Source organism: Castor canadensis, chromosome 10, assembly GCF_047511655.1.
Source record: "Castor canadensis chromosome 10, mCasCan1.hap1v2, whole genome shotgun sequence".
In the NCBI taxonomy this organism is placed as follows: Eukaryota; Metazoa; Chordata; class Mammalia; order Rodentia; family Castoridae; genus Castor; species Castor canadensis.
Genome location: NC_133395.1, coordinates 55163530 through 55181284, shown reverse-complemented (window position 1 = coordinate 55181284; position 17755 = coordinate 55163530). Strand labels below are relative to the sequence as shown.

Below are 17755 nucleotides of genomic sequence, written 5' to 3'. Positions count from 1 at the left end.
GTCACTACCTTTCATTCATTCATTAGCAAAGTGACAATAGTCCTCCATTCTACTTCAACTCCTAGCACACTCCTGTGATTCCAGTATTCACATGGATAATTCAAAACCCTAGTCTTCTAGTTTCTTGGCCTCATCTCAGCCAACACACTCCATAAGCAGATTTTTTTTTTTGGTGGCACTGGGGTTTGAACTCAGGGTCTCACACTTGCTAGGCAGGTGCTCTACCATTTGAGCTACTCCACCAGCTCCATGAGCAAATCTTGAATCAAGAACTGCCCCACTCTCAAGCCAGATGTGATAATGCGTGCTTATAATTCTAGCTACTTTGGAGGCGGAGACAGGAGTTCATGAGTTTGAGGCCAACCTGGACAAAGCTAGCAATACCCTATCTCAAAAACAAAATACAAGTAGAGGAGGGGGCGGCTGTAGGCATGGCTCAAGCAGAAGAGCACCTGCCTAGCAAGTACAGAGCACAAAGTCCTGTGTTCAAATGCCCAGTAGCACCAAAAAAAAAAGTGAAAGCCCTGGGGGCATAGCTCAGGTGGTACAGCAGACCCTAAATCTCCACTAACATAAGAACTGCCCATTCTCTTAAACCATAAATTGTATTTGATGAAGAGAATTTCATTGAATTGCGTTCCAGGCAGAGAAATTAGCCTTGTCAAGAAAAATTGTGAAAGACATGAAATGGCAATGAAGATTATGGGGTATCCTGTTACGTAAACTGTCTTTGTCTCCTTTGAGCTGCTTTGCAACTGCTGTAAATTGTACAAATCTGACAATAAGGCAAATGGTTCTTTTCTGTAGAACTGCAAGTTGAATACAATGAAGGGACAAGTAATTATTGCCTTGTATATACTGACCAGTTTTCATCTCTTAAGTAAATTCACTTCAGCATTTTTTTTTTTTTGCAAAGTAGAGCAAAGTTTTGTTGAAAATAGAGAGAAAACATAGATAGGAGTTTTAAAGAAAGCATTGCAAGAGAAAAACAGTAGGCTCCAGCCAGATGGCTAAGAAGAGCCAAAAAGTCCATTTAAGCATTCCTTATGGTGCATTTGTGTGTCTTCTTTTGGGATTTTGTTAAGAATCAGTGATAACATCTTACTGATTCCCTCTTTAATTAATAAATTAAATTAAATTTTGCCATGTGTGCTCAATTTCCTATTTGTACAAGGGTAATAATTTTTTTTTTTCTTTTGCAATACTGGGCCTTAAACTTAGGATTTCATGCTTGCTAGGCAGGTGCTCTGCCACTTGAGCCATGCCTCCAGCCCATAAGAGTCATACATAATTTTACCTTTTAAAAATATGCTTTAAAATATGAACAGAAAAGACAAGTTTGAACGTACATTTTAGGGAAATAAGCCATCCGGTTAAACTGAACACTGAGGTTCCTGAAGGATGGCACGATAGAGAAAGAGATGAAATTGAGTCAGATTGCAAAGAGCTGAGAGAATAATGGTGTCATAGAGTGAGCTAAAGAACTTGTTGGGTCTGGGAACCTAAGGGACAGATGAGTGAGTGAGTATCCCATCCCCCATGGAGAGCACTATGAGCCCTGCACCCTGAGAAGGAGTTACATGGTCCCATAATCTGCCATGGGGCTGACAGACAGGATGCTCTCAAGGTTGTTTCCCCACATAAGGGGCAAACAGACCGGTTCATAGAAGAGAGCCCATGTGCGTGAATCCATGACCAATGGAAAGAACCCACCTGACCCTTACCCTAACCCATAGTTAAAGCATCCATAAAAAGCCCCAACCTTCACCTCAGCAGGGAGCCACCAGTTTCCAGCCTCCACTAAACTGCTCTTGCTGCAGTCTTTTCTTTTTCTAATAAATCTACCTGTGTGTGCACTATCCATGTCTTGTTAGCTTATTCCTAAGCCCAGAGAAGACCAGTACCCCTGGAGCAGCACCATTGTACCTCACAACAAACACAGCTGGCCAAAGTAAGGTCACAATGCAGCCCAGCTGTCTTGATTCAAATCCCTTTGGCCATTGGATTGTCCTTTTGGCACAATCTTGAACAAGTCATCTGCCATGCTGTGCCTATTTCCTAAAATGGGCATTGCAATTGAACTTCTAAAGGTGTGTGTGAAGATTGAGTTAGTTAAACATAAAATTTCTAGGATTTCACCCAGTAAAGACTATTCCACAAATATTAACTACTATATTTTTCTTACAGTTCGTAGTGCTTTATCAGAAACACTTTGGGACCAAACGTGTTTATTTTTCCAAACATGTTTCAAAATTCAGAACAGGGACTGAGGGTGTAGGTCAGCCCTGGGTTTGATCCCCAGAACTGCAATCAATCAATCAGTTGATCAATCAGTCAATAAATAAACAAATAAAACACAAAATTCAGAATATTTTGGATTTAGAAAGAAAAATGCATATACTGTACATTTATAACACCCTCAAAAGAATCTGCAGCAGAACTCTGTAATTAAACATGTTAGTATTTCTTCAGCAAAATGTATGGATGCTTGCAACAAGTAGATTAAATATAGATATAAATAGTTTCTCATATGTCTCAGTGATGTTTGCCTACCAAATGTTCAGGGTAGGTCAAATTTGCCCACCAAATAAGTTATTTTTTAAAACCTTCATTTTTCAAAAACTTTGATTTTTGAAAAATAAACAAGGGGATTTTTGTTTTTGTTTTTGTTTTTAGAGCTTTAGGGATTATGGAAATTAGATAATTACTATGTTACTAAAGTTAAAAAAATAAGATTAAAGTAGAATCACTGGAAATTATTCAGAAAGTAAGCTTTTAAATTTAATCACCATTACACTTTGACAAAATTCTCATTTTTCATTTTAAAAATTACTAAGCAGGGGCAACCAATTGTTTTGTTGTTGCTGTTTTCTTTCTTTCTTTCTTTCTTTTGTTTTTGTAGTACTGGGGTTTGAACTCAGGGCCTACACCTTAAGTCACTCCACCAGCCCTTTTTTGGGGGATGTGTGTTTTTTGAGATGGGGTCTCAGGACCTGTTTGCCCAGGCTGGCCTCCAACTGTGATCCTCCTGATCTCTACCTCTTGAGTAGCTGGGATTACAGGCGTGAGCCACCAGCACCTGGCTGTAAGGACAACCAGTTGTTGATGAGGGGAAATTTCTCTTTATAGATGCCTGAGCTAATAAAATGAAGCACAAATAATAAAGCATCGTTTTGCAACCTCTAATGAAATAATGGGTGGAGGAAAGTAAGAGCTTCTAATATCATTTTAAAAAACACAAGGAGGTATTTTGCACCTAGTTATGGAAACATCTAACCCAATTACGTAGCAGTTTGCCAAAAAAAAATTTTTTTTAAATCTGAATCTAATCAGGCTGCTAGACCAGGAAAAAAAGAGAACAAAGGACATGTGCTATATCACAAGTCTAGAAAAATCTTGACTCTATGAAATTGCTAAGGGCCTAAAGCAACCATTGTCTTCAACAAGAACAATGCAAGTTGCTGGGGTTGTGGCTCAGTGGTAAAGTGTTTGCCTAACATTCAGGAGGACCTGGGCTGGATCCCCAGAACTGGGTGGGGGGAGGGAAGGAATCTTTAGAGATGTTCATATTTTTTAAAAAGTCTTTATCTTCTGGAGATATATACTAAAATAAATTAATTAAAAGATATTATTGAAGGACGGGTGGCAGGAGGTCCCAAAAGGTGATAAGTGGTCAAAGAGACACCTCTGCTTTCCAGGAAACTTCTGTCTGCACCTGAGAGACATCTCTGCCCTCAGGCAATGCAAAAAGGCTATAAAAACCCAATCCCCAACCTGACCCACAGGACCACCGTTTTCCGGGTCCCCCTGCATTCCCCACTATGCAGTCTTTTTCTTCTCTTCTCTACCAATACAATCTTTCCGACCTCTGTTGCTGGAGTCCACCATACTTTCATTCTCAGAGAGGCTCAAGAACCCTGAGCACCTGAAATTCCTGCGCATGTCATGATGTTTCATATTTGCTTCAAAATAATCCAGTAGAGGGTTGGCAGAGTGGCTCAAGAGCACTGCCTAGCAAGAGAGACACCTTGAGTTCAAACCCCATTACCAGAAAAAAAAAATCCTGTAGAGATGAAGGAAAAGAAGAAGAGAGGTTCAAACAGTAAGTTGACAACTGTTGAGACTGGTTCGTAGGCATATGGGTGTTCATTATACTGTTATAGTTTAGATATGTTTGAATTTTTTCATAATGATGGGAACAGATATATATCTCAATACACATACAGAAGCTATCAATTACATTTTAGTTCTCAGCGTAGACTACTTTTGATCTACATTGCAAAACATTTTAATGCTTATCAACTGTATTTGAAAACTATTGTTAGAAGAAAAATAGCGTTTATTGAAGTGAAGATTTCAGAATGTACAACTCAAAACTGAAGTAAATATCTACTAAAAACACTTAGCATGATATTTAGAATTACAGATAGAGATAAATTTACCTAGAAAGTTGTAGGAGACAACATTAAATCACTAAATGACCTTATTAAAACTGACCTTAATGTCAGCTGATACTAGTTTAAGGGGAAAAGGGAGTTCCTAGGATCTATTAGTCATTGACCTGCCTTTGTTTGGTTTTTGTTTGTTTGTTTGTTTGTTTTTAAGAGCAAAGGGGAAGATAGGTTGACTTTTCAAGGCTCTTAATTGTCCTAACTGGGGAAATTATTTGAGAGGGATCCAGTTTCAATAATGCCAGTAGATGACGCATTTCTCAGCATTTTTTTTTTTCAAGCTAAGAAAAATATGAGAACCAGTTACCAACACATGAACATAAGAAATGCTGCCATTTCATCCTTGGTGTTCTACTTCTGTCATGAAAAATAGTTTTTAAGAATACAATACAATAGTTTATTAGAATACTTTGCCAGATTTTTTTTCTCCTTTGAGTTTGAATTTTACATTAAATTGCTAACATTCCTGATTTCACTTTTTCTATTATAAAATATATCCAATCCTCACATTGCTGATCTTCACATTGTGGAATACACAAACTTCAGGAGCCAGAAATCCAAGTGCATCTTCATAGTGTGCTGAGGAGCTATAGGGGATTATTGGCTTGTGTGCTAGGATTTTATATTGCTTTTAGTGCTTCTAAAAATTCCAAAGAAAGAATCAAAGATTTTGATTTAACCTGGATCAACCAGCTAACCTGATATGGGTCCCCAAAGAATATACAGGACTGTGAAAGCCCTAGTGTTGTGCTTCTCCAAGGGAAACCCTTAGTGATTTGGGAAGCCCTGTAAAATGACCCAAATCAATCTTCTGCCAGTAATGCAGACACAAAGGTGTCCTTAGAAACTTTAAATCAATGTAGGAGCCTCTGAGAAAGAGGGTAAGTGAAATTCTCCAGTGGGGATTTGGGCTGTTTGCTCTAAAAGGATCTGAAAAATGTTTTTGCATATTTTGTTGTTTTTAGCTTGCTCCAAGTTTGAGGAAGTGGATTATATAGGTTTTCAAAGGGATACCAAGTTGTCAGTACCATTGCAAATTCATTCAACAAAGAAAGTGTTTGTAGTTGACTAAGAAATATTTCAGATGTGGTAACTCTTACTGATAATTTAACCAAAATGCTAATTTTTTTGTTATTGTGTCAACTCTTTTTGTTACTGTTTCTGGATATTTTTATCTTTCCATGATATCAGACATTTTTGTAAACCACGTGCTCTACCACTTGAGCTACTCTTCCAACCCTCTATCAGACATTTTTGGAAGTAGAAGTTATATTTAACTTCGTAAAATGGTTCTTAATAATATCTGCCGCAGACTTTTTTCAATCAAACATTAAAGGATATCTTTTTTTCCTTTTGTAACTTTCCTGTTTACAATACTTGTCACAAATGTTCAGAATAGAGTATTATGGTTTAGATCGTAAACTTTAAACGTCTCCCAAAGCTCATGTGTTAAGGGTGTGATCCCTGGCTCATAGCAGTATTGGTGGATATGAAAACTGTTAAGAGGTAGAGCCTAGTCAGAGGACGTTATTTATAATGTAGGAGAATTATGTGGATTTTGGAATGTGCTCTGTACTGGTACATAAGCTCCATGTGGGCAAAGATAGTTGTCTTTTTTCTGTTAATTGCTCAGTCCCCATGCCTAGAGTAGAGAATAGCACATAACTGGTGAAAGGTTTTTTTCCTTCCTCCCCTCCCCGCTCCATGGGGAGGCTTCCATAGGAGAGCTTAGGAGCCACATATTGCCTTTGTCTGACTCTCTGTTCTGTCACTTATTAGGTCTTTAACTTTGGCTAAGTTGCTTAAGGTCTCTGGACCTTAGTTATCTCTTCTGCAAAATGGGCATTTAGGGTTGTTATGAAGATGAACTAGATTAATAGGTTTAAACCATTTAGAATAGTATCTAGCATGTAGTAGGTAGAAGTAGGTACCTTGAAGTAGGTAGTAGATTTTATGCTAATTCTCTTTCTTAAGTATGTGGTCATAACTTAAGCTGTCTCTTGAAGTCAGTAATATAAAATCTGTTTCTCTTTGCTTTTCAGGAAGAAAAATTGAGGCACAAGTATAAAATGACTTGTAACTGTAATAGTCAAAGACTATGTGCCACTCAAGTACCAAAGTAACGAAATATGCTCACGCATTTCCTGGAATTGTTTAATTGGCTTTTAAATTTTATTTAGTGAGAGTTTTACAAGCTATGAACTTTGAGTTAGCCCCTAAATTCCATATGTGCATGTGACACCTATAAAGTCACTAGTGAGCCCTTGAGGGTCTGTGGTTCCAAGGAGACGTTGCTGAGGAGAAACTGCGCATGCTCAGGATGGTGGTAGCTTTCAGTTCTCAACTGCGAATGACTGATTTCCTTTTTACCACGACACCGCCTCACAGCCGCCAAAAACATGCCGCCTTTCAGCAGATGTAAAATTTTCACATTATTACTTAAGCACATTATGTGCCCTTTTGGATTGAGAGGATTACCCTAACTTTTACTTTGCTTTTGGGGCACCATTTGCTGGGGTAGGGGGCAGATTTTCACAAAATCAAAGGCAAGCAAACGCCTAGTAGATCACACAATGATTTAAACACAACCCCAGGATAACAGGATTGTTGGAGCTTATCTGCATTTACTGATTTGCGTAATGTGCTCTGGGAAGTTATTTTGTTGTTGTTGTTCCTGAGACAATTTTGCGACAGTAGCCTGGTAGTTACAACGTGGCGACAGTGGCGGTCAGGTGGGAGGCTGTGGAATAGGATGAGAAGCTGGCCCGTTTCCAGCAGGCCCATCTCAAGCTCTTCAACAAGCTGCTAGAGCCTAGATGGTGAACAGGGAGCCAGTGAGGAGGCCCGGGACGCTACTTCTGCGGAGACCCTGCCTGACTGCACCCGGGAGAGCCCAAGTTCCGCTGCTCCGAGCATGGTACTCTCGGATGGATCTGGGCCTGAGGGCCACTTCTCCTGCCTCGTGGGTCTTTTCTGGGCCTCTGACCTCCAGCAGCTCTGGCAGGCAATGGAGGTCCGCAAACAGGTGATTCTGGAGCTACCTGAGCAGTTGGAGAAGCAGAAAGATGCCGTGGTGAGAGGCTCATCCACCTACGACTGTAGCTCCAGAAGTTGAAGGAATAAGGATGATCCCAGCATCCGGGTCCTCCTTGATCGCGGCTTCTATAAGGAGAGCTACAAGAGTGTCAAGCAAACCTGTGGGAGGTGCAGCACCATCATCTGGAGCCTCATTCAGACCTGGTACATGTTCATAGGGTATTATTATCTCCTTAACAAAATCAGCCACCAGGCCGGAGCTGAACTGAACGTCTGCTGTGGCTGGAAAGCCAGGACTCCTGCTGTGCCGAGTGCAGGACGCCCATCTTTGCAGGGCGAGCCCAGTGAGGTGCGGCAATGAGCCTACACCAGCCAATACTACTGCAGCCACTGTCACTGCCACTGGAGCCACCTGGTTGTCATCTGGGCCCATGTCGTGCACACCTGAGACTCCGAAATGCACAAAGTTTCTTGCTGGAGCACATGCTAACTGCTGCTACCTGGTGCTCACAGCCTAGCCCTCCCGCTGCTGTTCAACTTAAGGAAGCAGTTACTATTCCAGGAGCCTGATCTGGATGTGGACTCCTAGCGCTGGGGAGAGTCTGGGACCCTTCACCTGTTCATCCGGCTCCCGCCTTGCCGGCATTGCCAAAGTCAGCTCTGGACACCCTGGTCCTCTTCACTTGCCAGGCCAGGAGAGGGTGAGGAGTCCCCACCAGGACTATTGCTCCCCAGATGTGGCTGTACCTGGGTGTGCTGCTGTGCAGGGTCCCAATGTGGCCACCTGGCCCTTCCCAGTGTAGAACTCCTTGGGTAGAGGAACCGGGTGTGACTCCTCCACTACCCTATGGCACAGACCCGTCTGGAGCCATGACTTCTGGACCCTGGAAATACCCTTGCTTCTGTCCAGGCCACCCTACCAACTAGTCAGGCCCAGACCTTCAGAGGACTTCAGTGGAGTAGCCAGGAGGACCTGAAGATGCTGGGGGTATATGCCCAGTTTCTGCCTGAAATTTATCTGCTTCTATGGACATTTGGGTTCTACCTAGCAATTCCTTTCCCTCCTCCACCCCTACCCCGCCCACCTGGGCTTTGTCTCTTTGGGGGCTTCTGGTTGTCCCCAGCTGAGGATGTTCACAGTAATACCCCATGGACCTACCCCAGCTTCCTGAAGTTCTTTAGTTTGTTTGATGTTTGAACTCAGGACCTCACATTTGCTAGTCAGGTGCTCTACCAATTGCATTTATCACCACTGCATCACATTTCTATCATGTGGATATTGACTCTTCCCAGATCTGTGTACTCAGTATCACTTTATTCCAGCAATCAATCACTGTATCCACAGAAAATGTTAATAGGCTGGGACCCTGCACCTGTTTGTTGGACCAAGGGTTGGTTCCCTTTTTATGACCATTGCAAACTCTCTGCAATACCTCTTCTCTACCTGATCTTCTGGATGACACAAAGTTTAAGCAGAATTAGATGAGATCCTTCTAGATGTTCATAGCATGGTAGGAAGAACTCACCGAAGGGCTGGTGGAGTGGCTCAAGAGGAAGTGGTAGAGTGCTTGCCTAGTAAGCACAAAGCCTTGAGTTCAAAACCCCAGTACAGTCAACAATTTTTTTCTTTGGATTTTTTGACAGACTGCCATTTTAGTCTTAATGACAGAAAGAGAAAAATCTCACATTCATACTAAAAGTCCCAAGTAGACTCAGTAAGAATTAAGCCTCCTGTTTCTGTCCATGTAGATGCAAATATGCTCTCTCACACACAACCAGGACCAACTGGCCTGCCTCGAATGTTGGGGTAAACTAGCTCAGGCTAAATTAAGAGGCTGCCCCTTACCCCATGGCCTGGTAGCCTACGCCGCACTCCCACCCTCCAATGCTAATAGGTGTTGGGGATTTGAGGTCCAGGCCCCTTCCTCAGCCCTACAGGGCCAAGCCTAACCCCTCAGTTGCCAGCTCCTGGGGGGTGGAGGGGAAGGAGCAGCAGTGCCTTGCAACAATATGTTCAATCCTAGTCATGAATGGAGGCAACTGATTACAGCTACATCGTAGTTTATAAAATAAGAATTATGTTTATACAGCATGTCCAGAAGGTGCTCTGGCCCCTCAGGAAAGTTTCTGGGGACAGCACTAAGCTCCTTTTTCACACAGGCCTAACAACTCTACAGGTAAGTTAATAGCATTTATACTAACCACCTCAGTGAACCAAACTTAAAGAAATTTAAAAGGCAATTTAGCTTAAATACAAAATTTTATTAAAACAATTTTTTCTCTTAACTATATATATTTTTTTCTTAGTTCACCTAAAGAGGACAGGTATGGCAGCAAGGCTTTAATGACTGGGGTGTGGTGGTGTGGGAAAAAGGAGAAAGGAGGCAAGCCCACATAACTAACATAACATCAACTGTGGTCACTTACAGGTTAGGTAAGCAGGAAAGAATCAGTGAAGGGAAGGTTTTTGCTCAGGGGGGGCCCATTCCAGGGATGGCAGCCCTTAAATAAAAGTCAAAAGAGCAGTCAACATTATGGCTGTCACGTAGTGCCACTGTCCAGGAAAGTAGAGACAACTAAGTCCAACACTGCCAACACAATACAATGTTCTTCCTCCAAACAATTTCAGAGCAACATTTGTGTGCATCTGGCAGTAACACAAGACAAGCCTTGGATGGTACAATCCATGAGAGGCAGACAAGGCCAGCAGGGCAGGCAAGAAGGCAGCTTGAAGCAATGGTGGGCAACCGCCTGCTCCAGGGGCTTCTCTCCTGGAGCAAGGGTCTCACCCCTGGTTCTGCCAGGCTAACAGTCTTGAGTCACTAAGCTTTTAGGGGCCGAACTGGCACAGATGGCTGGAGATGCAACACTCAAACTGAGCAGATGGAAATGGAGCAGCACCCACTGCAGTCTCCAAGAAAAAGCAAGCTTCACAGTCTTTAAAAAAAAAAGAAAAAAGAATCAGTTCTGCAGGGCAACAGTGAGGGAAAGCAGCAACAAATGGGGAAATAGAGTCGCTATAGGTGCCAGAGGAAGAGAACCACTTCTTACAACCAAGCCAATCAGGAAAGGCTTGGGAATAATATACCTTTCTCCCATTCCATCAAATGCACACCAGAAATCAAGGGGGTGCACCCCACCCTCTAGCAAAGGCAGCTGGAGAAGGTGGGAGGAGTGTGTCTAACCAAGTCCTTCACTACACAAGGGTCAGGAAGCAAGCAGACTACTTATACAAATGTTTCTTTGGTGCTGCAGTCTCACCTATGACACAGTTCAAGTAAAAGATCCAGCTTTTGCTTTCCTACCCTTTGCCCCTCAACAAGGGCCTGCTTCCTCCAAAAGGGACAGGGCCCAGGCTGCCACTTCCACACTGATAGCTGAAGGCAGAGATCTGGGCTGGTTTTGCTTTATGGAGTTGGAAGGGCCAGAGGCTCTTCCTAGCAGGCGCTGAAGTCCAGATTTGGAGAATGGGTGGAGAGACCGGAAAGGGACATAAGCTACTTCTTGCAGATGTGCTGCCTTCTTTGAAGTCTTGGTGGAGCCCTGGGGATCTTGGAACCCTAGTGGAAAACGAAGGGGCTGCAAATAGAAAGGCCTGAGTCTAAGGAAGCCTTGGGTGGGTTTGTGGCCACAGGGAATGGGGGTGGGATGGGGGAAGGTGCCTGTGGTTCAACTTAGTTTGACTCCGAAGCTCAATGCTCCAGAGGTGGAGCTGGTGTCTGGGGTCACTAAACCGTGCCCAAAGCCTCCACTACCGGCTGGGGCTGCTGAGCCTCTAAATGTGAAAGGGGACAGAATCGAGCTGCCAAGCACGGAGCTACTGGTCCCCATCCTCGTTGCCTAGGTGGTGGTCCAGAAGCCAGTAGTGGTGCCCGCCTCAAGGAAAAATTTGCCGCGGTGCGCCCGAAGGTGGATGGAGCGCCGGTAGGGGCTCCGCAGGCGGAGGTTGTGCCTGTCAGACCACCGTAAGCCGAAAACCCAGTTCTCAGCGCCACCAAAGGGCAGCTGGGCCGGCGCTGGCACTGCAGATGGGACTGGGGCTGCAGAGTTTCCCAAAGCGAAACAGCTGCCCAAGCTGCGGTCAAGAGCTGGTTTGGTGACCCCCTGCTGCTGCCCCTCTGTGACCTCAAATGAGGGCTTGATGCGGGTGGGCAGGTGCCCAACGCCACTGGTGGCCATCTGGTCAAAGGAGGTGGCTGTGGCGGAGGTCGGCAGGGCCTGAGGCTTGCGGAACTGTAAGATGGAACCCGTGGCGGTGGAGGAGATGGCCTTACAGGTAGGAGGAACCCCAAAGACAACAGACTGAGAGATGGAAGTGGTGTTGCTGGTCGCATTGCACATTGTGTTGGCTGTGCCCTTCACCTCAAAGCCAAACTCAGGATGTGAAGCAGAGTCTGTGGGTGTATTGGCAGAAGCCGCTGTGGAGGTGGCAGGGGCCAGGCCAGTGAAGGCAGGAGCTGTGGAGGCTGCCTCGGTGGCTGAAGCAGTTGTCCTTTCCAAGTGAGTAGACAAGTCCACAGAGGTAAGTGGTTCCTTGCTGCCAAAGATGGGCTTGAGAGTCCGGGTGCTGGTGCCTTCAGCCTTGGCAGCCCTTTGAGGAGCTGGAGGTGACTTGGTGTCAGTGACTGGTGCACTGGACGAAGCAGCCGCCAGTCTCAGGAAATTGACTGTGGGTTTTGAGTCTGAAGAGATGCCTGCCTGGAGCCCTGAGAGTGCAGAGGCACAAGGAGCTGGAAAGTCAAGCTGGGGAGGCAGAGCAACACTCAACGGATCCCCTCGCCATGAGGGCAGCAGCAGGGACTTCTTGTTCTGCTTCCCAGAGCTGCCAGATAGGTGTAAGGAAGTCCACGAGTTCCGTAGCTCCCCTTTGGTAGTAGCACTTGCAACCCTTTCTCCCTGGGACTCCTCATCTGTCACTCTCGGAACTGAAGAACTAGATTGATGATGCAGCTCCACCCCTCTTGTTTTCTTGGCTGGCCTCTCTGGTGACTGGAAGCAGGAGGAGGCTGAGCTAGAGGCGAGACCCTTCCTCTTCCACAACTGTGACAGACTTCCCTGAGATCCACAGGAACTACTGATGGTATTATGGCTGGAGCTAGGGATGTCATTTGTGCTTGTGTTTGACAAGGGGCTCACAACAGTGGTGTGTGATGGCTTATTCAAATGGCCTTCTGAGCTCTGGGTAGTGACCCCTCTCTTCAGAGACGGCGGCTTAGGCACAAAAGAAGCCGGGTCTCCGTGGGGTTCCAATGCTGAACGTCCACTCCCACTACCATCAGTGCGTCTTCTCTTGTTTTCTTGGCCATCAACACATATTTGACTTTCTTTCTCCACCATCCTTGTCTTACTGTCTTTGCAGGCACTCCGTGGAGTCTTCTTCACACTTGGGTCGGGTGCATTACTTGCTGGAGACGCCAGTGTGGAGTCGCTCATCTGCTCCGGTACTTCTTCCTCCACTGTCTCTTTCTTCTTTCGTTTGAGGGCATTGGGAGCAGGCTTCTTTGCACCTGGGTCCAGGGCATTACTTGTCGGTGAGGCCAGTATGGAGTGGACCATCTCCTCTGGTATTGGAGGACACAGTTGTATGCCATTGGGAGAGGGAGTTCTCAAGGTCACTAGGCTACACACCATCCTCGAGTTGCAAGCAGGTAACACAGCCTTCCTGCGACTATCCTTCCTGCGACGATCTTTCCAGGACCCTGCGGGCAATGCCCCCAGGAAGGGGTATCGGGCCTGCTGGATCGGGGAGCATCTTCGAGGCATTCTTACAAATCGACTGAATACAGTCGCGCCATTCCGATAGGAAGGTCTCCTGCAAGCTCGGAGAAAAAAGGCGAGGATAAACGGGTAAAGTTGGCGGAGGCGGTGGATCCCCCAGGGGCGTGAGGGTGAGCTGCGGTCAGGCTGCTCCTGCCCGGAGGCAGGCTGCTGCGGGCCACGCTTGCCCAGGTAGCTGCCCATCACGAGCAGTTCAGCGGAATAGGGCCCTTGGAGCAGGGTCCTTAGCTCTAGGAGCTTTCCGTTTGTTGCCGAGGCGAGCAACGTTCGCTGATGAGCGTAACAAAGCCGCGAGGACAAAGCGCGCGAACCTCGGGGCTCGCGGCTCAGTTCCTCACCATCCCCCATCAGCGCCCTCGGTCCGCAGCCACGGCTCTGACACTCATTGTGGGCCGCCCAAGCTGCGAAAGACATCGCACCTCCCCCTGATTTTATTTTTTAATTATTAGTCGCTCTTGGTCAAAACCGTGTGCGATAAATACGCGAGTAAGATGAGCTTACTGTAGTCGCCTATCTTTCGGATCCTGTTTTTTTTTTTTGTTTTCCTGTTGGCCTTTAAATATACAAATTTAGTTTTCCTTAGTCATTAGGTGTTTTCTCAAGTACTTGTGGCTGAAAGTAATTAACATGAAGGCTCTCCTACATTTTGGATGATGAAAAGAGAATTTCATTTTTGAAAAAAAAAAAAAACCAAACTACTGATTCAGGGATTCCTAATATAAAGGAAATTTTCGTAATTTCACCTATGTTGTAAATCTTGATCTCTTTTTGTTTTGGCAGTACTGGGGTTTGAACCCATCGCACTTGCTAGGCAGGCACTCTACCACTTGAGCCCTTGAGCCAGGCTCCCAATATTTTTTTACTTCAACTGTATTAATTTATTTATTACTTATTTGATAGGGTCTCAGTTTGGGGTAGATCTACCTGGCAGCTTGGATTAGCTACACAACACCATGCACATTTTTTTGTCGTCGTTGAATCTCAACTTTTTGCCCGTTGTTAACCTCCAGCGGTAATCCTTAGCAATGTCTGCCTCCCCCGCTCCTGGCTTTAAATCTTGATGTCTTACTCAGAACAGAGACTTTTAATGGGTTTGCACGTGATTGGAAACCAAAACTTTGCCTTTGGCTTTTGATGGAAGGTGGCGAGGGGCCTGCCGCAGGATAAACTACAACTCCCAGGATTCCTTGGCGAGAGCCCCTAAAAACTGTGGCTCATTTCCTGCTGGATCCCTCCAACCGTCGCAACCAATGCCCTGAACGCCACTGCTCACGTGGTCGTCTGAGGCGTTCTAAGTTGTCTTTGCCTTCCTTCTAGTACAGTGCCGTGGACGCCCAAAGACTACTGCTCTGGAGAAAGAGCGAGACGGAGGTGGAGCCGGAAGCAAGTTATAACCCGGAAGGAGTAACTCACGGAAGAGAAAGTGATACGGGTCAGCTGGTCTGAACTGCACCAGACGGCGAAGGTTCCAACCTCAGTAAGAAAAGCTAACGTCCTATATCCTTTTTTCGGGTGGTCACCGTTCTTTCGTGATCTTAACGGAGTTTTTTTTTTTTCCTTTTCCCACTCTTTTCTCTGTGTTGCCTCCTTATAGAATCACCCCATAATACAGAGTTGTACACTATGACTTGCACGTGCTGCTCTGGCGCTGGCTTAGTGTCACTAGTGACATGCCTGAAGCTGACAATTACATTTAAAGAATCAGAGCAATAATGCTGTCGCTGCGATGGGTGATGGAGAAGTCTTGCTCTTCTCAGGTGTAGGTTGCTCTGGAGAGTACACGACTCGGTTCTTTTCCTTAACGTTGAAGTTCATGACCTTGAGAGTTAACTCATTCTACTGCTGTTCCTAAGATGGAAATTTTAGCCAGATTATCACAAAAATTAGTTTTCACCTCTTTATTCTGCCCACTACCAAAATGGATACACCTCCTCCGATGTACTTGAGACTAGATGTAATACACAAAACCTTGTGCTGTAGGAGTGTTGGATTTAAGGATGCTGGGCGCTGGTGCACACTTCTACGGTTCATTTCCAAGTGTGAGGTAGTATGTTCAATCTATCAGCACAACCCTGGCAACGCTGAGTATTTTAGAGATCATTCATAATATTTTATATTTTAAGTGATAATGCTAACTTAGCAGATTTAGAGGGATCGAATGAACTTACATATGAATGCACTCCCTAGCATAATAGGAACACTTGATGCCGTTAAGGTTGATTTTGATTAATTTTGATCCTTATTTCAACTTTGAACTTCAGGATTTTAGAGGCAGAGTTTTGTTTTGTTGTTTTTCCTCGAAACACTATATAGTTTCCCTTTTTTACTCAATAGTCATTTGCGGCACTGGGGTTTGATCTCAGGTCCTCATGCTTGCTAGGCAGACTCTTTACCACTTGAGCCACTGCACCAGCCCTGTTTGTGTGTGTGTGTAATCTATGCCTCCTGAATAGCTAGGATAACAAATGTGAGCCGCCAGCGTCAGGCTATTGTACTCTTTTGTTAGCTCTTGATTATCTATGTTAGAAGGAAGAACAGATAGTTGACATAGCCAGTTTCATCTATGCTCTAAAATAGTACAGCCAAAAAAAAAAAAGTAAATAAAAGGTTTCCGTAAGCCCAAAACTAGAGAGCATCTTATTAACATTTTGTTTTAGTTTTCTTGTTAAAAAAATAACCTACTTTTTAATCATCTGTTACATAATTTTTATAAAAAAGATAATTGAGATTGTACTATTTTGTGTATTACTTTTTTCACTTAGTATAATTATCATCCTCATCCTTTTTCACCAGACCAAATGGTGTCTGTTAATGTGTTCTGTTAATATTTGACATTCTCTTCCTTTCTCAGATGAAAAGGAAACACTTTTGAAAAATGATTGCAGAATTCATCATGAAAAACACTGATGAGGAATAGGCACCTATTTGTAATACCTAATTAATAGTCATGATTAAGTTGCCGCACTTCCCTGGCCATCTGAATACCTAAAATAATTAGACAAGATAATAGTATTTACCTCAAACTTTAGAAATCTATGACTATAAATCACCTACAGCTTGCATGATTATTTTGTGACTTTCAAGGTCTTACTTATAGGCTCAACTCTAGATTCTGGATGCTTTCTAGAAAATAATTGACTTAACCCATTCTATTGATATATCATTTGCTCTGGCTAATTGTATATGTTGGTGGGTAGAAAAAAGCACTGTTTTTGTTTTGATATACTGTTATTCAGAGGTTTAAAGAATTTGTTTGTGAGTTACTGAATTTTGGGCCTGTATTTGGAGCTGGCTGAGGCAGTGAGCTAAACAAGTTTTATTTGAAACTCCTAGCTTTATTATGCCATGTCTCTTCAAAGTTGCTTTTTTTTCAGATTGTGTTTATTATATTTTAGATGCTGAGATGAATCGTCACCTGTATATTTGGCTTTTTAGATATCCATCGCGTAATGCTCACCCCCAGTGTCACATCTGCCTCCATTCTCACCAGCTTAGGCAGACACATCATGATACAAGGCTGTTGGTTTTTAGACAAAACAGTAATCACATTCTCCATCGTCTGTTAAATAAGAATTGGTCCAGGAAATATTGTCATCAAGATACCAGGATGCTCTGGAAACATAAAGCACTACAGAAATATATGGAAGACTTGAGTAAGGAGTACCAAGCACTTGGTCAGTGTTTGCAGGATAGCTCTGTGAAAGAAGGAGACCGAAGGTCTTTAAAGCAGAGGCATGCTGAGTTGGCACCACTCACAGCCATTTACAAAGAAATTCAGGAGGCTGAACAAGCAGTTGAAGAATTAGAATCAATGTGTAAAAGTACGTAAGTACATGATTAATTTTCTCAGTTAAAGCTTTATTAACTCTGTCTTTTAGTTTTTTTGGTGGAGCTGGTTTTGTTCTCAGGACCTCTTGGTAGGCAGTCCCTCTACCACTTGAGCCATGCTTCCAGCCCCTGAACTCTGTCTTTTAAAAAGCCTACAAGCAATAAGCCCAACACTTGCCAGGTGCTGGTGTCTCATGCCTATAATCGTAGCTACGTGGGAGACTGAGATCAGAAGGATCATGGTTCAAGTCCAGCCTGGGCAAATAGTTCATGAGACCCACATCTCCAAAATAACCAGAGCAAAATGGACTGGAGATGTGGCAGTAGAGTGCCTGCTTTGTAAGCACAGAGCCATGAGTTCAAACCCCAGTCCCACCAAAAAAAATAAATAGAAAGACTAGAACATATACACATATGCGCTCCTTGTTTCTAGTCATACCACGTGCCATGTTGCCTCAGGATTCTGCCAGCCAGAAGACCATCACCAGATGTAGCTTTCAACCTTGGACTAGAATCCGTAAATAAATAAAGCTCAACACTGGCAAGAACAGGTCTCTGTACTCAGAGTGACTGATGTATTTCAGCTACTAACGATCTAATAAGACACCAGGCTCTCCATGGTACTTGCCAAGAGGTTCTTAGAATCAGAAAGACTTAATATT

The 17755-nt window shown here is 44.1% G+C and overlaps 1 protein-coding gene and 1 pseudogene across 9 annotated transcripts in view; both read left to right on the top strand.

The window, feature by feature from the left end:
• The first annotated feature begins 2063 nt into the window (after positions 1–2063).
• On the top strand, positions 2064–9720 carry LOC109686479 (differentially expressed in FDCP 8 homolog pseudogene; annotated as a pseudogene).
• A 4816-nt stretch (positions 9721–14536) lies between these two features.
• Positions 14537–17755, top strand: part of LOC109686476 (peptide chain release factor 1, mitochondrial-like) — a 32742-nt gene continuing 29523 nt past the window's right edge. For 4 of the 9 annotated variants that reach the window (XM_074043310.1, XM_074043308.1, XM_074043307.1 and 1 more), the window contains exon 1: positions 15316–17086. In XM_074043310.1, coding sequence (XP_073899411.1) covers positions 16606–17086 — 481 coding nt within the window. In that variant the 5' untranslated portion in view covers positions 15316–16605. The other 5 variants (XM_074043302.1, XM_074043309.1, XM_074043303.1 and 2 more) reach the window with 5 other exon arrangements.